This window comes from Dama dama, chromosome 20 (genome assembly GCF_033118175.1).
Source record: "Dama dama isolate Ldn47 chromosome 20, ASM3311817v1, whole genome shotgun sequence".
Classification (NCBI taxonomy): domain Eukaryota; kingdom Metazoa; phylum Chordata; class Mammalia; order Artiodactyla; family Cervidae; genus Dama; species Dama dama.
The window spans coordinates 97,856,077-97,878,092 of NC_083700.1; the positions used below are offsets into that span (position 1 = coordinate 97,856,077).

Sequence of the window (22,016 nt, forward strand, 5' to 3'; positions counted from 1 at the left end):
TTATTTTAAACTTCAAAGAAAAACAGAATAGAAGAAAAATGACATTCTCCTAGGGGAAAAAAATACATCACTATTTTCGTGTTTGTGCTTTTTTACCCCAGGATGATATTTATAGACCTTGGGAGAGGATACAATTAAGACTTTAGTGAACATGAAACTAGCTCTACTCTCTTAGGTTTATTAAGAACCACACAATTGACAAAGCCCAGATTAAGGCAGAATGCCCATCTGTTTCTGAATATACTCACATAGGGCTGCTCCTGCTGAGTGTGGAGTGTAGGAACTCAGGAGGTTCATTTCATCATCCTATTCCTCTCAGGTGCTCCTGACCCCACAGCTGGGGCCAGCATTGATGATGAGAACTGTTGGCATTTGGATGAAGAACAGGTGAAAGAACAAGTGAAGCTCTTTCTCTCCCAGGGTGGTTACTATGGCTCTGGAAAGCAACTCAATTCAATGTTTGCCAAGGTAAGACATGAAAAGATTTTTTTTTTCCTTAAGTAAACTGGGCTCACCACACTTCTGGCTTCATGCATTGTAGCTAGCCCACTTGACCTACCTGTACTGAATGCTTGAAAACTACTTGGGGGGAGGGGAGCTGAGCAGAGCAGACCAGAGCAGGTTGCATCCAGGGAGCCCTACTACCTCACCCTGGTCATCCTCTTCCTCTTGCTCCACACTCTCTAAATGAGTTTGCATTCCTGGGGGATTAGTAATGAAGCTACCTCCCCCTGCCTTGAACCAAAGGCTGCCCAATGAGGGCTTAAAGAAACTTAATATTTTGTTGTTTTTAAAATATTAACTTATTTATTTGGCTGTGCCAGGTCTTAGTTGTGGCATTTGGGATCTAGTTCTCTGACCAAGGTTTGAACCCTGGCCCCTTGCATTGGGAATGCAGAGTATTAGCCACTGAGAAGTCCCAGAAACTTAGTATTTTGGAACTGGGGGCTCTCATAGCAGGCTTTCTTTCTTTTCTTTCCTAACACATTTGGTGAAATATAATTCACGTATCATAAAATTCACCCATTTAAAAAATTCTACAATTCAATGGTTTTTAGTATATTGACAGATATGTACAGCTATCACTGCAGTCAACTTTAGAACATTTTCATTATCTTAAAAAGAAGCCCCATTCCTTTTACCTATCACTCCACTGTTCCCCCTGCCCCTCTTCCCCCAGCCCTAAGCAACCACTAATGTACTTTCTGTCTTTATAGATTTCCCTATTCTTGAGTTTCCTAGGAATGGAATCCTATAGTCTTTTGTGACTGGCTTTTTTCTCCTGGCATAGTATTTAAAAATATTTAAAAACATACATACATGTTGTAGCATGTGTCAGTACTTCATTCCTTTTTATTACCAAATAATATTCCACTGTATGGATACCACACATTTCGTTTATCTGTTTGTCTGTTGATGGGCGTTTGGATTGTTTCCACCTTTAAGCTGTTATAAATAATGCTCCTATAAATATTCTTGTACAGTGTTTCTGTGTGGACATATATATTTTCATTTCTCTCTAGGAATGGAATTAGTAGGCCATATGGTAGCTCTACGTTTAATCATTTGAGGAATTTCTAGACTGATTTCCAAAGTGGCTGCATCATTCTACAATCCCCCTAAACAGTGTATGAGAGTTCTAATTTCTCTATATCCTTGCCAACACTTATTATCTGGCTTTTTTATTGTAGCCATCCTTGTGAGTATGAAGTGGTATCTCATTGCACACAGCAGGCTCTCTTGATACATGCAGAGAACTTGCTTACAGAAGAGGCCTTCTTTTTGGCTCCTTGGATATGCTGTGCCTAGATACTTCATCTTCTCCTCTCCCCTCCTCCCCTTCCTTCTCCTCCTACTTTGTTATGATGTACAGTCACCAACCACCTGCCCCTCCTGTGTGTCAGGTTCGAGAGATGCTGCGGATGAGAGATTCCAACGGAGCCAGGATGCTGACACTAATAACTGAACAGTTTATGGCTGACCCACGACTCACACTGTGGAGGCAACAAGGAACAAGCATGACAGATAAGTGCAGGCAGCTCTGGGATGAGCTAGGTAAGTCCCCATATCTCAGAGAACTGCTATGTCTATCCTATGAGCTTGTCCCCAGCAAACTGTTAGTGAATACTTGTCATTAGTCATTACAGAGATCTTGCTAAGTGAACTTAGCCCAAAATGGTGGAAGATTTAGGTTCTACGGAGGCCACCCAGAGTCATTTTGAACTCACTTGTGTTTCTTCCACAACCTTATGTTTTGCTACTGACACCAACCTTCTATTCCAGATATTACCATACAGAAGGCTTTAGTGAGAGAAAACCTTTTGCCTTGACTTCTGTCTCATGGCATTAGCTTGGCTCTCCAAATACTTACTATTCTAACTTTTCTCACATTCCCTGGGTCTGCTTTTCTTTATCATTTCCAGCAAACCTCTAAGCCATAAGACCATTTCTAAGTCTTGAGCCCTGGACTTCTATTTTTCTTTCTCTATTCCCCTTTGTTCAGTTCAGTTCAGTTGCTCAGTCATGTCCAACTCTTTGTGACCCCATGGACTGCAGCACACCAGTCCTCCTTGTCCATCACCAACTCCCAGAGCTTGCCCAAACTCATGTCCATTGAGTCAGTGATGCCATCCAACCATCTCATCCTCTGTTGGCCCCTTCTCCACCCACCTTCAATCTTTCCCAGCATCAGGATCTTTTCTAGTGAGTCAGTTCTTCACATCAGGTGGCCAAAGTATTGGAGTTTCAGCTTCAGTTTCAGTCCTTCCAATGAATATTCAGGACTGATTTCCTTTAGGGTAGACTGGTTGGATCTCCTTGCAGTCCAAGGAACCCTCAAGAGTCTTCTCCAACACCACACTTCAAAAGTATCAATTCGTCAGCGCTCAGCTTTCTTTATAGGCCAACTCTCACATCCATACATGACTATTGGAAAAGTAGCTTTGACTAGACTAGACAGACCTTTGTTGGCAAACTAATGTCTCTGCTTTTTAATATGCTACCTAGGTTGGTCATAGCCTTTCTTCCAAGGAGCAAGTGTCTTTTAATTTCATGGCTGCAGTCACCATCTGCAGTGATTTTGGAGCCCCCAAAAAATAATGTCTGTCACTGTTTCCATTGTTTCCCCATCTATTTGCCATGAAATGATGGGACCAGATGCCATGATCTTAGTTTTCTGAATGTTGAGCTTTAAGCCAACTTTTTAACTCTCATCTTTCACTTTCATCAAAAGGCTCTTTAGTTCTTCTTTGCTTTCTGTCATAAGGGTGGTGTCATCTGCTTATCTGAGGTTATTGATATTTCTTCCGGCAATCTTGATTCCAGCTATGCTTCATCCAACCCAGCATTTCTCATGATGTACTCGCCATACAAGTTAAATAAGCAGGGTGACAATATACAGCCTTGACATACTCCTTTCCCAATTTGGAACCGGTCTGTTGTTCCATGTCTAGCTGTTGCTTCTTGACCTGCATACAGATTTTTCAAGAAGCAGGTCAGGTGGTCTGGTAATTCCCATCTCTTTCAGAATTTTCCACAGTTTGTTGTGATCCACACAGTCAAAGGCTTTGGTGTAATCAATAAAGCAGAAGTAGATTTTTTTCTGAAACTGTCTTGCTTTTTCTATGATCCAGTGGATGTTGGCAATTTTATCTCTGGTTCCTCTGCCTTTTCTAAATCCAGCTTGAACATCTGGAAGTTCATGGTTCATGTACTGTTGAAGTCTGGCTTGGAGAATTTTGAACATTACTTTGCTAGTGTGTGAGATGAGTGCAAATGTGTGGTAGTTTGAACATTCTTTGGCATTGCCTTTCTTTGGGATTGGAATGAAAATTGACCTTTTCCAGGTCTTTGAGAACTTTTTTTTTCTTTTTTTAGTATCATGACCTCAGTGTTACCTCTGTGGTGATCTCTTCCTCATCCTCTTTCGATTATCTCATTTCCAGTCTCATATTAGCTGCTGCCCTATGACCATTTCTACTGAAAAAAAATCTCCTAATCACCTCAAACTCGAGAAATTAAAAAATGAAATCAGGCCTTCTATGAAGAAAGATTCCCTTGAACCTGGCATTGGCACCACCATTTCTTATTCAACGAAACTTATTGTCAAGCACTCATTTTTGTTTCATTCCCTACATCCAGTCACCAATATAATTTGATTCCTTGACCTTTAAAATGCAATTTAGTGTCCATTCACACTTTTTATTTCTTGTCATCACTGGTCTGGTTGAGGGCCGTGTGACTTTTAGATTAAATTAGACCTGTGGCCTCCTGAATGGGCTCTTTGTTCAAGATTCTCGTCATTAAGGCCATCTTCTTTAGTCATTATTCATCTTCATTGTTCCCGTTTCAATCAGTTTTGCAGTGGTGATACTCAACTCCCCGCCCTGTTTGCAGAATCCTTCATACTCTGAACTTACAGTCCAGTCACGGCCCCACTTTGGGGTTATACTAGAAAAGTTGTCTATGGCATAGTCTGAAATTTCTAATATAGCTTCTCCGTACTTTCTCCACCCCAGAAAGCAATGACAAACTTTCCTCTCATACAAAATAGCACCAAAAAACATCTATAGCTTAGGATTTTAGTGAATTCCCCAAAGGATATATTAATACATTATAGTCTTAGAGCTAAAAGCTTTGGGGAATGAGGCTTAATGATTCGGACTTTACGTGGTTCCTTTGGGGCTGGTAAGTGTGGAGTTTTGGTTTGAGTGCTGGGGCTTCGTATCACCTGAGGCACTATAGCTTTGGAGTTTTCATTAATAATGAACAGCTACATTATTGAGCATTATGTGCCAGTCTCTGTGTTAAAGACTATATGCATGTTTAATTCTCATAACAAACCTATGAAGTAATTGTGTGTTTATTGCAAAGAAACAGAGACACCTCTGGTTACTTCTGGATACAGAATGAAATAAAGAAGTATAGAAAACTGTCTCTCTGACACAATCACATTTTCCAAAGTACAGGAATGTTGAACTATTAATCTGAAGTTACTGGTCCAACCAGTTGTGACCAGGGTCACGTAACAGTGCATGGCAACTTGCAAACAGCTTCCCTTGAAGGGATTGTAGGCATGGACCCTTCAAGGGTAAGACATGAGCATCTCCATATGTTTAGGTGAGAAAAATGGAGCTCAGAAAGTTTTTGTTCAAAGTCACACACTAGCAGGTGGTGGCTCTAATACTGGAGGCCCAAACTGTCCAACTCCAAATCAAGCATCCTTGTGCAACATCTCCCTCAATTTCATCTCATTATGTACTGTTTTCCCCAAAAGTGCATGTTTTTTAAGAATTTGAAATTAGCCTTCAGAGCATCTGAGACATGAATCTCTTGGGAATAATTTCTGTGACAATCGCAGGATTGTGCTGTGGATTTGGATTTGACCTTTGGGTCTTAGGTGAGAGGAAGTAAGCAGAGCATGACCCCAGTGCTTCTAAAGCTTTTGTTAGGTACTTAGATTCATTATGAAAAGCTCTTGATTGTGACATTTTCATATCTAAGAAATTGCTATATCAACCTTCCAGGAAGCTCTCAGCATTCCGCACAGACCGATATGATCTTCCCAGAATCACTTGGGATACTTGTTAAAATAGATTGCTGGGCCCTGTCCCCAGAGTTTCTGATCTTGTCAGTTGGAGTAGGACCTGATAATTTGCATTTCTAACAACTTCCCAGAGGATGCTGATGACATTCTTCTAGAGACCACATTTTGTAAAACACTGCATTATTGGGTCAGACACTAGAGCATGTGCATTCATGCCCTCCTGCCCCGACTACTCTGAGGGTTCCTCACTGGTCAAAAGGCCTGCTCCTCTGGGTATGGTCTCAGCAGGGAGAGTAGGAATGGGAGGAGTGGCCTTAGGACCTTCAGTTTCTGAACGGGAGATAATAGAAGCAGTCAGGCATGGTTTTCTCATCTCCCCACATCTGTACACATATGCTTTTTTTAAAAAAACAGTTTTATTGGAAAAAAAAAACCAGTTTTATTTATTTTAATTGGAGGATAATTACTTTATAATACTGTGGTGGGTTTTGCCATACATCGACATGAATCAGCCATGGGTGCACATTTTAAAAAATTTTCTTTTAAAACCTATAAAGTATCTCTGCTCCCATAAAAGACCTGTCTTTACATATTTGCTCCTGTTCCTATGCCATTTCCTTTTCTCAAGAATTTTGCTCCTGCAATTACTCTTTTCTCTGGTATTATTAATTTCTCCCTCAATACTGGATCAATTCCATCAGAATACAAATATGGTCTAATATTTTCAGTCTCATAAAGTGCCTTTGATTTTCCCCTCCTCCTCTAATCACTACCCAATTTCTCTTTTTCCCTTCAGAACAACACTTCTTGAAAACCTCGTCCCTCTTTGCATTTGCTTACCTCCATATGCTCTCTTGAGCCCACTGCAGTCTTCCATTGCTCATTGCTGTCACTCTACTGATAAGTAGCTCTGGTTAAAACCACCAGTGTCTGCCATATTGCTCTTCTCTTTTGTTACTTTACTTGACCTCTTAGCAGTTTCCAATAAAATTGACCATACCCTATCTCTACATTAATTTTACAGGAACCAGCAAACAGTATAACACAGACACCATAGGAGAAGAACCACTATGTGAAGGAAACAATTTTTTTCATGAGGTTTATACAGGCCTTTAGGATTCTTAAATTCTAAAAGTTGAGAAAGTAACTTTTATGATCTGAATATTTGTGCATCTTTCTTACTGCCACACTGTTCAAGATTTTTTACCTCCTGAATATTAAGGATTTCTTGCCATCTGGTGTTCACAAAGGACACTTTTATCAATAGGAACTCACAATCCCAATAGTATTAAAAGCCGACATCCTAGATTACAAAAATTTTCTACCAAAAGGAAAAAACATCCAATAGACTGCAAATATTCAGAGACTACAATGACGTCTCAGCATTTTTGCTTTCACTTATGTCCTTCCCCCTGTTTTGGTACATACTCTCCCACCATTTCTGTGCTTAAACAACTCCTATTTATCTCTTGTTCTTCTTTTAAAATGAAGTAATACATGTACACAGGTTAAAATGTCAAATGGTTCTACAGACTTTATAATAAAAAGCAGTATTGCTCTGCCATATTCCTTCACATTATCAGTTCCTACTTCTTAGAAAGAGCAATTTTTAATTCTTTTAGCTGCTTTTTCTAATATGCTTCCACATTTCTAAATGACTGTTATTTCTTAATTTTTAAAATTATAGATGTTCTCTTTTTCTTCCTACAATGAAAGATGAGGATTTACCTCTCATAAAGTCACACTCTTAGGGTTCTTTCCCAAACAGCCTTTCTCATTCTTTTCAATGTGCATAGGCTGAGAATGTTCCAGATCTTTAAGTTTTACTTCTTTTTTGGTGAACAGTTCTGTCTTTAAATCATTTCTTTCTTCTTGCATTTTACGCTAAGGAACCAGGCTGCTCCTTCAACACTTTGCTTAGGTATTTCCTCAGCTAATCTTATTACTCACAAGTTCTACCTTCCACAAAACACTAGGATATGAACACAATGTCTCAATTATAAGACCACCACAGTCTTCTCAGAACCAAGCGGGGAAAGAGGACTGCATGGTGGGGTTGGGGGTGTTCATTTGTTCCATATGTATATTTTTCTTAATCCCTTATTTTTAGTCTGGAAAACCTACCCTCAGCTTTGTTTAGTATTCCCAATCCAGAGCTTCTGTGAATCAGTCTTTCCAGTGAGTAAAGCTCTGGTTTTCTTCCAGGAGAGGGAATGAGCAGGTAGTGAACTACCTTGAACATTTATGCCTGTTTTCATCTCTCCACTTTTGTTTTAATAAAGTATCAAGAGGGAGTGGTGATAAACATACATGTTTAGTTAGCCACTTTTAACTAGAATTAACTCATGTTTATTCTTTAAGGACAAACTCAAATGTTGTAACTTTTCCTGACCCCATGTACAGAGTTAATTGTTCCATCATACCTATTCTCATAACACTTTTTATATGGCTATAATAGTATCTACTGTGCTTTGTTATAATTATTATTATTTGTGTATGTGTGTGCTCAGTCGCTCAGTAGTGTCTAACTCTTTGTGAGCCTATGGATTGTAGCCCACGAGGCTCCTCTGTCCATGGGATTTTCCATGTGAGAAGACTGGAGTGGGTTGTCATTTCCTTCTCCAGTGGATCTTCCCAACTCAGGGATCAAACCTGCCTCTCCTTTTTCTCCTGTTTTGGGAGGTGAATTCTTTACCACTGAGCCACCTGGGTTACAATTATTATAAGTTAGGAGTCACTCAATTTGACTCCTAACTATAATCCTCTTAAGAGCCATCATTATATAATATTTAATACTATAATATTATATAGTATAGTTTCTTTTTTCATTGTGGATTTGAAAAACTTATTTGAACCTATAGAGATGAATTTTTATCTTCTAGTTAGTACCTGAAATTGAAGCTTAAATGGTCTTTTAAAACATTCTTATTTGACTTTAAGGGGTCTTGAAATACTGTCTGAGTATACCTCCATCCATAGGTGTAGCTCCATCCCAAAGGATGTTTAACTTAAGACACTCTGCAGCCAGGTTTTATTGTTAACTTGAGATTGAGCATATTTCTGGCTCAGCCACATAACCAACTTTGAAAAGAGGAAGCAGGTTTGCTTCAAAGGAAGGGTAATGTGACCAAAGAAACAGTACTTACTGGTAATGTAGAATATGTGATACTCTGCTATAGTGACAGAGAAGATCCAAGAATATGATAGTTTTAAGGCATCATAGCTGATCAACAGTATCAAAATCCAAGTTCAAATAAATTATTTTCCCTGGAAGAAGGAAATATAATTCCACTACATGCCAAGTAATATGCCAGGCTCTCTACATTATGATCTGTTTTACAGTTGAGGGGCTTAAAGCTCAGAAAGCCAGAGATCAACTAATCAAAAATTAAATCCTTTTCTGAGCACCTTCCTTCTTACAGTAAATGTCCTTGCTCTGTGCTGTTATCGTACCCTGAATATATCTTTATCTTAACGTTTATCATATTCAAATGATACTGTGTTTATTTTTCTGTCTTCCCTACTGGAGAGCTCCTCAAGGGTAGGAACAGTGTCTTATTCTCCAATACAAACTCTTGAACAAGAAAGTTCTCAATAAATGTTTGTTGGACTGCAGATTTGAGCTCAGAATTCAAGTCCGAATCTATGTTGTTCATCAAACACAGGCACATACCCAGATATCAAGATAGCTACTCTGCTTTAAGAAACCTTTGGGAAGGAAAAATAAGCATTTCTGAAATCTTTAGCAGATTTGGTTTTTTATATTGAGAACTGATGTTTTGGAAACTTTTCCTACCAACTAAAAATAGAAGAAAAGAGTAAACTGAAAAATTAAGGCTTAGACATACATCAAAGGAAAGATGTCAAGGATGTGGTTGCTTTCTTTTCCAGGGGCCTTATGGGTGTGCATCATTTTAAATCCTCATTGCAAGTTGGAAGAAAAATCCTGTTGGCTGCAGCAACTGCAGAAATGGAATGACCTGGATGTTTGTCCCCTGGAGGATGGGAACTATGGGCATGAGCTGCCCAACATCACCAATGCACTTCCCCAGAATGCCAGTCACAGTTCAGGTGAGCCAGATGTCATTCTAGGGTCTCGGTGCCTGGAACTCCAGAAGGTCAGAGGTTAAAGCCCTAGAACGAAGGTGGCTGGACAACTTTTGGACTGTCAAAATTGTCATCCTAAATAAGAAAAGCCTGTCTTTTGTTTATCTTGAAATGCCAAACCTTAAATAAGGGCAAGCTTTTTATCTTTGACATTGGGGATGCTGTCCTTTTCTACTCTGGGTGTGTCCTTACAGTGCCCAGCATAAATTCCTAGAACCCTCTGCATGAATCCTCTTTACCCTTCAAGTTCTTCATGACTCATGGATCTTGGCCCCCATTGGGGTTGGTTTTATCTCAGAAGACTTAGCTCAAGGGAAAGATGGAATACCTGCAGGGAAAAAAAAAAAAACTTAAAATGTCCTGACAGCTGCTTTGATTACTTTTCTCTGTTTTCCTCAAATTTTTATATAGCAGATATCTGGGAGGAGGAGGGAGGGGCCATGCGTCCAAGATACTACTTACTCTTGCCCCATTTTGAGATAAATTCAGTACAGTCATACTGTACCCTCTGCCTTTTGAGCCCACTGACCAGATATTACTGGGCATCAGCATCACATCAGCTTTAGTTCATCTAACTCAGGCCATGTCCTGCTAGCAACTGATTGCTCTTTAGCCCATGGGGATCCTTTACTGGTGAAAAGTGAAAGTGAAGTTGCTCAGTCGTGTCCGACTCTTTGCGACCCCGTGAACTATAGCCCACCAGGCTCCTCCGTCCATAGGATTCTCCAGGCAAGAATACTGGAGTGGGTTGCCATTTCCTTCTCCAGGGGATCTTCCCGACCCTGGGATCGAACCCAGGCCTCCCTCACTGCAGGCAGACGCTTTAACCTCTGAGCCACCAGGAAAGCGGTAGATTTTACCAAACATTGATTTTACATGTCTTCCCTTTTATTGTAAGTGACAAATCTACTGATATTTTTAACCTCAAGGAGGAAATCACTTAAATTATTGTTCTTGCTTGGTCTTCATCTACTGTTCCATAATTGATTATCAGTGTATTTAAGGCAACCAAGGTAATGAGAGATGAAAAGGCTACAACTTCACCACATGAAGCTTCCCTTTCCTGGGTAGCTCATCTAACCTCCACAACATAGGAATCCATGCGTTTAGTATTGGCTTTGGATTGGCATAGAGATAATCAAATGCTGCATATAAACACATGCCTCCAGTCTGGCAGTTTCTTTCTTGTATATTATTTTGGTTATTTGTTGTTACTCTTCCGCCCACCCCCCCGCCTTTTTTTTTGCAGTGCTGGGTCTTCATTGCTGCACATAGGCATTATCCAGTTGTGGTGAGCAGGGGCTACTCTTTAGTTATGCTGTGCAGGCTTCTCATTGTGGTGGCTTCTCTTGTTCCAAAACACTTGTTACTGGTTCTTATTTGAGGGTATTGTTTTCTGTTAAGTTTTCTCAGGCCATGACTGACTTACCACTCATGTAAGTTTACCTTTGGGCCCGATGGAGCAGTAGGCATCCTGCTTACTCTTCATTGCCATTTCTACATCATTATCCTACCCTCGTTCCTAAAATACCCCACAGTTATATCACACAGTTTTAAAGTTGATGCTGTTAAAATATGCTGTCTGCTACCCTCCTGGTTTTGGTCGTTTTTACCTCTGGGTTAATACCCCTCATTCCTTGAAGAGTTTTGGCAGTTGGCTCACTAACACTACTCTCTGTCCCTACTTCTGTTGTAATTCTTGATCATTTAATATAGCCACATAGATGATACTTCCAGTATTCAAGCCTCTGAGTTCTTTGACCTCCTCTCTTTTAATAGTCTATCTTTTGTGTATGTGTGTTAATTTTTGGCTGTGCCTTCTCTTCATTGCTGTGTGCGGGCTTTCTCTAGTTGTGATGATTGGAGGCTGCTCTCTAGTTGCAGTGCACAGGCTTCACACTCTGATGGCTTCTCTTGTTGTAGAGCATCTACTCTTGGGTTCTTGGGCTTCAGTAGATGTAGTGCACGGGCTTAGCTGCTCTCAGGCATGTGGGGTCTTCCCCGGCCAGGCATCAAACTCATGTCCCCTGCACTGGCAAGTGGTTTCTTAACCACTGTACCATCAGGGAAGTACCAATAGTCTATCTTCTACATAACTTAGCCATGCAACCCCAAGGTCATACCCTGAACCCTTTCATTACCAATATACTGACCCTTCTTTACAATCACAATTTCAAGCAGCTCTAATTACCACCACCAGCCTCACTAGATTATTTTCTCTGTTATGCCTATTCCAGTAATTCCTGGACCCACTAGGAATTTTGATCCTGTCACTTTTTCATTCTTGTGGCAGCCTCATTTTCCTCCTTATCCAGGTTAGATTTCTTGGTACATCATTATAATCACTACCCTGCAAACATACTCAACTCCCTCTTTCCCTTAGTTATATTCACATAGCAAAACCTTAACCTTAGTAATTTGGTCTGACTTTCTAATTACCCAGTGCTCACACTCACACAGTGAACACATTGGTGAGAAACACCACCATGAAAACTGGTCTTATTTAAGTTCATGACCACTGATCTCAAGTGGGCCCATTGTACTGTCCATATACCTGCTACGTTTTTCTAGTCCATGCTTCCTTTCACTCTTCTAAATTACTGTTTCACACTGTCTTTTCCTTAAGACTTTCTATACTTTCTCCCCTTCCTCACTTTCAGCCTAGAGCCTTGCTTCCTGTTCACTGAGAAGATAGAAGCAATCAGAAGAGAATCTCTAAAACTCTGTGATCACATCTGCCTCTGTCTATGCTCATCTACACTGTCTGCCTGTTCCCATATTTTTCTGTGTGCTTCTGTCTAAGTCCAAGCCCTCCATTTGTTCTTAAGAACCTATTCCTTCTCTTTTATCTAGGAATCACCCCAGGAATTATCTCCTCTCTCCTGCATCACAGATTTTTGTGGATTATTCCTAGGAGTATACCAGCACATTGTTTTATCATTCACCTGAAACAAAACAAAACAAAAACACATACTTGCTGACCCTACAGGCCTCTCCTGTCCACCACCCTGTTTCTTTGAGAGAGTAGAAATAAGTGGTGGAATTAAGAAAAATGCTCAAAAGAATGTTATGTATTTATCTTCTCTGCTTCTTCTGCTCTTATTCTCCCTTAAATTCACTCTAGTCAGGCATTCATCCCTCCAGTACTGAAACAGCTCTTGTACTGGTCACTAATGCTAACCATTCCTAAATCTAGTTCTCAAGTCAGAATTTACTTGACCTGTCAACAGTATCTGTTACAGTTGGTCACCCTCTCTTTTATTTTTTTTTTTAAATAATAATTGTACTCTTTAATGAGATTACAAAAACCTGCTTTGTAAGATAAAACAGATTATGTCTGTTGTCTAAGTAATAGTGTCTTAAAGTGAAAGAAAGTGAAAGTGAAGTTGTTCAGTTGTGTCCGACTCTTTGCGACCCTGTGGACTGTAGGCCACCAGGCTCCTCTGTCCATGGGATTTCCCAGGCAAGAATACTGGAGTGGGTTGCCATTTCTTTCTCCCACTCTCTCTTTTAAACACCTTTTCCGTCTTATTCTACGACACTGTTCTCTTGGTTCTCCTCTTCATTGGATCCTCCTTCTCAGTCTCCTTTACTGTCTCCCCACCACTTCCCAACCTAAAATTCTAGAGTACCCAGGGCTCAATCATCAAACCACTTCTCTTTCTGTATTTACTCCCCTGATAATTGCATTGTTTTAATAATCATCTATACACTGACAACATTCAAATTTATATCTCCTGCCCAAACTTTTCCTCTCCAGACTCACATGTTTAACTACCTTTTTGATATTGCCTCTTAGATATTAATAGACATCTCAGTAGGATTTCTTACCTCTCAAGCCCCACCCAAACCTGTTCCTCTTGTGTAGTCTTCCCTATCTCCTTATATGGCAAGTCTACCTTAAAAACCTTAAAGTCATTCTTGATTCTTTTCTTTCTCACCTAGATTTCCCAGATCTAATCCATGGGCAAATCCTATTACCTTTGCCTTTAGAACATATCCAAAGTTCATTTACTCTCATCGTCTCTACTGCATATTACTCTGAACAGATTACTATTATCTTTCACAAATTATTGCAGTGACCTCCTAACTGCTTCTACCTTAAAGTCTGTTCTCTGTGCTGCTGCCAGTTGTCAAATCAGATCACACACCTTTAACAGCTCAAAGCCCTCCAGTAGCTTCTCATCTTTCCTCATGGCCTAGAAGGCCCTGCATGATCTGGTTCCCTAGTATCTCTCTGACCTCATCTCCTGTGACTTTCTGGCTTGCTCATTCCATTCTAGGTACACTGGCCTCTGCCCTGCCCTCAAACACTTCAAATATGTTCCCACCTCAGCTTAGCACTTGCTATTCCTTTTGCCTAGAATGTACTTTCCTTAATTATGTCTGAGGCTTGATCTTTAGTTCCTTCAGGTCTCTGTTCAGATGTTCTCTTATTAAAGCCCATATGGCTCAGATGGTAAAGAATCTACCTGCAATCCAGGAGACCCAGGTTCGATCCCTGGGTCAGGAAGATCCCCTGGAGAAGGAAATGGCAACCCACTCCAGTATTTTGTCGTTATTCAGCCGCTCAGTCATGTCCAACTCTTTGCGACCCCATGGACTGCAGCATGCCAGGCTTCCCTGTCCTTCACCATCTGCAGCTTGCTCCAACTCATGTCCATTGAGTCGGTGATGCCATCTGACCATCTCGTCCTCTGTTGTCCCCTTCTCCTCCTGCCTTCAATCTTTCCCAGCATCAAGGTCTTTTCTAATGAGTCAGCTCCTACACACCACCCTAAAGAATTGAGCTTACTTTGTCTGCTGTTTCCCTTCAGGCCTTTTCCTGCAGAGAGATGGTTTGGTAGAATTCCAGTGAGAAAACAATTTAATTAATCTTTTGTCAGCCTCAGGTTTTCTTATTGGAAAACAAGTTGTAACCCTGCAGATACTAGTGTGATAAAGATACCAGAGGGCTTACCCTGGTGGCTCAGTGGTGGGGAATCCACCTGCCAATGCAGGGGACACAGGTTCAATCCCTGATCCAGGAAGATCCCACATGCCGCAGAGCAGCTAAGCCCGTGCGCCACACTACTGAGCCTGTTCTCTAGAGCCCAGGAGCCACAACTACTGAGCCCCTGTGCTGTGACTAATGAAGTGCGAGTGCCTAGAGCCTGTGCTCCACAATAAGAGAAGCCACCACAATGAGAAGCCTGCTCACCACAGCTAGAGAGTACCCTCTGCTTGCCACAACCAGAGAAAAGCCCACACAGCAATGAAGATCCAGCACAGCCAAAAGAAAATGAATAAAGAAATAAAATTATTTTAAAAATTAAAGATACCAGAATACACAGGACTGTAGCTCTTTTTCAGCTTTTATATCAATGTGACAGAAGTACTTAGTCTGATATGGGTCATACTGTAAAAGAAACTGGTTATGGGTTGACCAAGGATATTACCTCACTGCTTATCTTTTCCTTTGGCCTCTGTGGAAGCAGTTTGAGTCCTTATAATTGAGCAGTTGAGCATCACTATCCCTCCTCTTTCTCATGTAGCTCTGGGTCCTAGGAGAAATTTGTCTTCGGTCATAGATCTATGTAGAAATGTTCTTCCCATAGAGGGCAGGGACACACTAAAAGCTATCCAATAAAGAAGCAACATAATGAACACCCAGACAAATGGCAGAGTGGCTGCTCTCACTAACTATACACTATTATTCTGCCTGTCCTCCATCCTAAAGAAGACACAGGAGTTAGAGCTTCAGATTACCCATCACTGAACTGCTGCTTTCTTTTTCCCTTCCCCAGATTCTTTATCCAGACCAAGACGGACAGTGTTCACTAGAGCCATCGAGGGCCGTGAATTGCATTGGCAGGACAGCCACTTACAGCGAATCATCAGCAGTGATGTATATACAGCTCCTGCCTGCCAGCGGGAAAGTGAGAGGCTACTCTTTAATTCCCAAGGCCAGCCACTGTGGCTTGGTAAGTGTACTTATTCTACTCTAAGAATTTTAGAGCCCATTCTCACCTCATGTCAGGCCTGAGTGAGCCATCTACATAGGTACCAGCAACACAACCACCCTTTGGACAGTCTTCATCCAGATCTTTTGGGGCCCTGACTAGAGCCTCAGGGTATAGCCTGAGCCATTTGTATATGTTCTCAGCTGAAGTACAGTAATCTCAAACAGAGGGATTTCTATTGTTTCCTGAGTTTGGGGAGGGAAAAGGAGCTAATAAATCTGAAGGAGTACTAACAAAACTGTTAGACATCAGTTCATAGACTCTTAGTCAGCAGTTACTGAGCAACATTAGAATCTACTCTGAAATTACATGTTTTGCTAAAAAGGCATGAACTTTGAAACTTAAATTGCTCTGTACTAGTAGCTCAGACACTGTCTGCCTTTGTCACCAAGCTGTCTTCCTTTCCTCATTCCTTCCTTTATCATCACAGAATAAAGTTGTTCCATCATGAGTTTAAACTCTCCTCTGGCCTTCTGTGAGTCTGTTCTTGACTTTGTTACAGAATGCATATTCCACACTACACACTTATAAAATAATATTCATTCTCTGAGTCTTAAAACAACAGCATACATTTTTATTATCATCTCCTAATTCCCTACCTCTGTCCCTCACCCCATATCTTTGTCTTTCACAAGATCCTGCTGAATCTGGATTTATGCCTGTCTCTCTCTTAAAAGTTTTTAGCCAAAATCACTGTAGGTCACTACCCGAAATTCCCACTGATTATTTTTCTTCTTCTCTGATCTAATACTTTTAAAACATAAACCTAACAAGTGTGTGAAAAACACACACCCCATTATAAACAAAGATCCAAATCAAAACAACACTGGAAAAAAAAAAAAAAAAAAACTACACTGAATTATCATGTTTCAGTTGTCAAATAGTCAGGAATTTTTTAAAATAAAGATAACTGATTTTGTTGTAGGAGAGGCTACGTTGGAGATAGTAATCTCATATACTACTGGTAGGAATGTAAATACTGCATTTCAACAACACTTATCAAAAGCTTTTAAAATAAATTCTTAAATAGTGTTAGAAAGTGTTCTAGTTTCATCCTTTTACAAGTGGTTGACCAGTTTTCCCAGCACCACTTGTTAAAGAGGTTGTCTTTTTTCCATTGTATATTCTTGCCTCCTTTGTCGAAGATAAGGTGTCTGTAGGTACGTGGATTTATCTCCGGGCTTTCTATTTTGTTCCATTGATCTATATTTCTGTCTTTGTGCCAGTACCATACTGTCTTGATAACTGTGGCTTTGTAGTAGAGCCTGAAGTCAGGCAGGTTGATTCCTCCAGTTCCATTCTTCCTTCTCAACATTGCTTTGGCTATTCGAGGTTTTTTGTATTTCCATACAAATTATGAAATTATTTGTTCTAGTTCTGGGAAGAATACCGTTGGTAGCTTGATTGGGATTGCATTGAATCTATAGATTGCTTTGGGTAGTATACTCATTTTCACAATATTGATTCTTCCAATCCATGAACACAATATATTTCTCCATCTATTTGTGTCCTCTTTGATTTCTTTCATCAGTGTTTTATAGTTTTCTATGTATAGGTCTTTTGTTGTCTTTAGGTAGATATACTCCTAAGTATTATATATAAATAAATTAATAAATAATTAAAATAAATTAATAAATAATTTAAAATAAATTCATTGATCCAGGAATTCTACATCTAGGAATTTATCCTGAGCTATAATTAACTAAGAATGTGCATAAAGTTATGGGTTTATTAGAGCATGAACATATAACATATAGATGAGAAGAATTAAAAACAGTTCCAACAATAGGGGACTGAATGAGCCAATGGATAGTACACATATTTAGTGGAATGATATGTAGTCATTTTTAATATTATGGAAGTATATTTAATGGTATGGAAAAATATTTACAATGTATTATTAAGTGGAAAAACCTAGTTATAAAACAATAATTAAAATACCCCATTTTTATTAAAATTAATTAGGAAAGTCTAGAGATACACATTTTTCATAAAAATATGAAATTAGAAATAATGCTTATCTCTGCTTTTTATTTTCTATTTTATCTGTATTTTCTATAATTATTTCTATAATTTTTAATTCCTTCCCCATTTATAAGTGTTTGGTAGTTATCCATTATGCTTAAGGTAAATCCAAACTTCTTAGAATGGCATTCAAATCTCTTAACATTCCAGACTCTACCTTTCCAGGCTATCTCCAGCCACATAACCTAACTCTACACAGAACTATTTGCCATACTCTGAAGATGTTATCTAGAATACTTTTTATGCTTTTACTTACATGCTTTTATTTATGTTTTCTTTGCCAGGAATGCCTATCCCTGTTTGTCTACCTATTTAAAATATTACTTGCCCTACAAAGCACATAGCTCAAATATTTTCTTTCTGTGTATATTTCTATCATGTCATTTCTTTTTAACTGTTTTATAATGATCTTTTTATGTATCATTTGTGAGCTCTTTGAGGACAGTGACTGTTTCTTATACATTTTTGTAGTTGCTTTGCCCAGCATGCTACCTGGCACATAATAGGTTCTCAGGAAACAGGATTAATAAACAAGTGAGGCCTTTCCCTCTATAAAAGCAGTTTATTGCTGCATTAGGTTCCTGAGGTTCGTGTTCAGGAAGAGGTATAACATTTTATTATCCTAGTTCTTTGCCCCTTTCTACACCAAACCACTACACTGAGGCTGCAATGTATCTCCTTGGAGGTATTACCTGTGACTTATTCAACTTTATATCCCTAAAAGGTAAAATACAATTTCTGGTACACAGTAGATGTCAGATCAGATTTGAGGACCTGAACTGAATACAGTCTCCCTTTGTCAAACACAAATTTTCCTGAATTGAAAATTTAACTCAATCAAAATATCTTCTTCTCATCTAATAGAGCATGTGCCTACAGCCTGTGCTCGGGTTGATGCCCTGCGTTCCCATGGTTACCCAAAAGAGGCCCTCAGACTCACAGTGGCCATTATCAATACTCTCAGGTTGCAGCAGCAGCGCCAGCTGGAAATCTACAAGCATCAGAAGAAAGGTATAGTGATCAGGAGCCATCTCAACTCCTTAGGCTGACGGGGTTCTCAGGGACTACAAGGCCCAGAACTTAATTTTCATTCAGTTTCCTGGTGTGGCAGGGGCTAGGGGATTCTAGGTCATTCTACCTTCTGTGTGGAATTTCTCTTTACCTCGATAAATCTCAGTTTTCTTATCTGTGAAATGGGAGTAATAATGCTAACCTGCCTCTCGCCCAGGACAGTTGGATCCACTGAGATCTGATATGAGAAGACCCTTTTTAAACTGTAAGGCTGTGTCTACATAGTGTGCTATTGGCAGGCAGCCTAAATGCATACCATGTGGCCTCATAGTGGCTGATGAGCTGGTGACCAGTCTCCTCAACCCAAGGCAAGCTTTACTTTGAGTCTCAGGGCCACCACCTGAGGGAGACTGATGAGGAGACTTATGAAGAGACCAAGCAGGGACAGAGAGCAGTGTGTCTCTGTCCCTCTCAAAAACTTTGATCTGCTTATTTCCAGAACTGTTGCAGAGGGGAACCACAACCATCACAAACCTAGAAGGCTGGGTGGGCCATCCCCTGGATCCGATTGGCTGCCTGTTTCTCACCTTGACTGAGGCCTGCCGCCTGAATGATGATGGCTATCTGGAAGTGTCAGGTACAGGGGTCAGCCTGAGGGAAGCCCAGACTACCCTTCGGAGCCCTCTTCTTTTCCATGACAGAGTCTGTTTTACCCCTCTTGTTCTCTTATCTAAACTGGACCTTCCCTGAGTGGCTTCCTTAGGATTGCTCCTTTCTTATCTTCCTTCCCCACTCTGTGGACTGGCTCTGTCCTGTTCACCCATTTTACCTTGCCAGCCTCAGCTTTCCTTTGCTCCTCTCTCTTCCCTACCTTGTGAATGTCTGAAGAGTAATCCAAAGGGAACAAAAAGGGCCAGAGGGATTTGAGAAGTCAGAGGCCAGGTCCTCAGAATGATCTGGAAGTGTAAAAGAACTTGCATCAGCAATGTGTGTATCCCTTGCAATTACATAATACTCTCATGTTTCCCTTGAACATTCTCCCTGGTGGTGGTTTTGTACCAATTTTACAAAAGAGAAATAAAAGGGAGGTAATTTAGTAGAGTCTCAAATTAACAGGGACTTGAGACAAAATTGATTCTTTTTTCCTTTATGCTATCACTGTATTGTAAACATGCACATATTACGGTATTTAGCACACTGCTGTAAAATTTGTTTACAAGTAAGTGTCTCTACTAGCCTTTCAAGTTCCTGAAAATAGCACTTAGGGCAATAACTCTCTTTTAATAGTCTCCCTTAAACATTTACCAGATGGATAATGGGAGAAAGGAAAGAAATTAAGACTCTGGCTTTTAGACCTGTGCTCTCCTCCTGAAACTTAGAACCCAAAGGTGGAGCATAAAAAGTAACAATAACATTAAAGTTGCAAATATCACAAAGTAATAGTTTAACTATTTTAGGAAGGAGTTAATCTTTAGAACCATGTATAACATTTTTTAGTGTATTTTTATTTTTTATTTTCAGTATATTACTGTTCTGGTTTTGATTTAGCTTCTTTGTGTTAGTTATTGGCCAAGCTGTATCCCAAAGTGTGCATTGGTGGGAGAGGCACAAAACTCCATGGGGCCTGACCTAACAAATCTGGTGCCCTGTTGTCCTCAGATATGAATGAAAGCAGACCCCCTGTGTACCAGCATGTGCCTGTGGCTGCAGGCTGCCCAAACAGCAGTGAGTCCTACCTGTCACTGGCCATGGAAGTTGCTCTAATGGGGATGGGTCAACAGAGAGTGATGCCTGAAGGCCTCTACGCACAGGACAAGGTGTGCCGTAATGAGGAGCAACTCCTGAGTCGACTCCAGGAGCTGCAGCTGGATGATGAACTAGTGCAAACGCTGCAGAAACAGTGCATCTTACTACTAGAAGGTAAGTAGAGAAGGGACTGTTGGCACAGTCTTAGGCATTTGACTCTAGGTTCCCCTCTGTCACAGAGCACAGGTACAGCAACATTTCTGACTTTAAAGTGTAATGAAGGTTCCCATGGCTAGCAAACACTTGTGGGATCCCTGGAGCTCAAGTTCAGGCAGGCAAATAAAAGCATACAGATAAACAACTGGCTGGTTTATCTCCTTCCTGCAGGAGGCCCCTTCAGCGGTCTGGGAGAAGTCATTCACCGAGAGAGTGTTCCCATGCACACCTTTGCCAAGTATTTGTTCTCAGCTCTGCTGCCTCATGATCCAGACCTGTCCTATAAATTAGCCTTACGTGCCATGAGGTGGGTAGCTGTTTCCCAGCCCAAATGCCTCCACCAAAGCAAAAGTCTCTTTGTTTGTCTCACTTTCTTTTCTTTTCTTCTTTCTGTGTTCTATTGGACCTGCCATTGGCCTGCCCTAAAATGGTTCAGATATTTTCATATGATCTAGGACTCCTAGCTAGTGACATACATGTTCCCTGACTGCATTCTCAGTGAGATGAAGAAGCCTCTGAGATTTTAACAGATACAGAATATCTAAGGCCTGAGTCTGTTTGTTCCAGGGCCAGTTTGGCAGCTTTACAAAGGGTTTGAGCCCTTCCATATCTAACTGATAAATGGTTCCTGGGCATAGGTCACCAGATACATCTGGGGAAGTAGAAGTAAGTCTTTCTATATCAAGACTTGAGAACAATGAACTATGGACATCCTGTCTCCAAACAAGAGTAGAATCCTTGGTTCAGGCAGGTAGTCTTCTAGGATGCAGCAGACCATACAGAAGAATTTAAGTTAGACTATAAGGCTGAGAGAGCTCCTCAGCTTGACTGCTGAGGATTACTTGTACTTGGCATATATTTCTTATACTTTAACAAATAATCTTATGACTTTTGAACTGTTTTCAGTAAGAACTGTTCAGCTTGAGTTCTTCCAAGTGCCCAGGCACTCACCTCATATAAAGTACAGTACCCATAGGTTTTAAAACCTTTGAGGTTCTTCATTAACGCTTTCCTTCCCAGTTCCTCCCCAGCAAAGAACAAGCTTCTCTAAGGTGGCTCAGAATGGCAAGGGTCTGGGTGGTAGCTGATGACTCTCCCTGGGTCTTCTAGGTTACCTGTTCTAGAAAACTCAACTTCTGCAGGCGACACTTCCCACCCTCACCATATGGTATCTGTGGTGCCCAGCCGTTACCCTCGCTGGTTCACGCTTGGACACTTGGAATCACAGCAGTGTGAACTGGCCTCCACCATGCTGACTGCTGCCAAAGGTGAGCATAGATAGATGTAAGGTTCCAGCACCCCCAGTATGCCTGCCTGGTCATGACCTACCAAAGGCTTAGCCTGAGTCTCCTGAAGAAGAGAAG

General features: G+C 40.5%; 1 protein-coding gene across 1 annotated transcript in view; it reads left to right on the forward strand.

Annotated features, from left to right (window-relative positions):
• The window catches only part of ZSWIM5 (zinc finger SWIM-type containing 5), a 163,504-nt gene that overhangs the window by 114,016 nt on the left and 27,472 nt on the right, over positions 1–22,016 (forward strand). Inside the window, exons 3-11 of the mRNA XM_061122068.1 lie at positions 320–468; positions 1,905–2,055; positions 9,437–9,616; positions 15,439–15,615; positions 18,544–18,690; positions 19,190–19,327; positions 20,350–20,610; positions 20,824–20,959; positions 21,763–21,920. Of these exons, the coding sequence (XP_060978051.1) occupies positions 320–468; positions 1,905–2,055; positions 9,437–9,616; positions 15,439–15,615; positions 18,544–18,690; positions 19,190–19,327; positions 20,350–20,610; positions 20,824–20,959; positions 21,763–21,920 (1,497 nt within the window). The remainder of the gene's footprint in view (positions 1–319; positions 469–1,904; positions 2,056–9,436; positions 9,617–15,438; positions 15,616–18,543; positions 18,691–19,189; positions 19,328–20,349; positions 20,611–20,823; positions 20,960–21,762; positions 21,921–22,016) is intronic.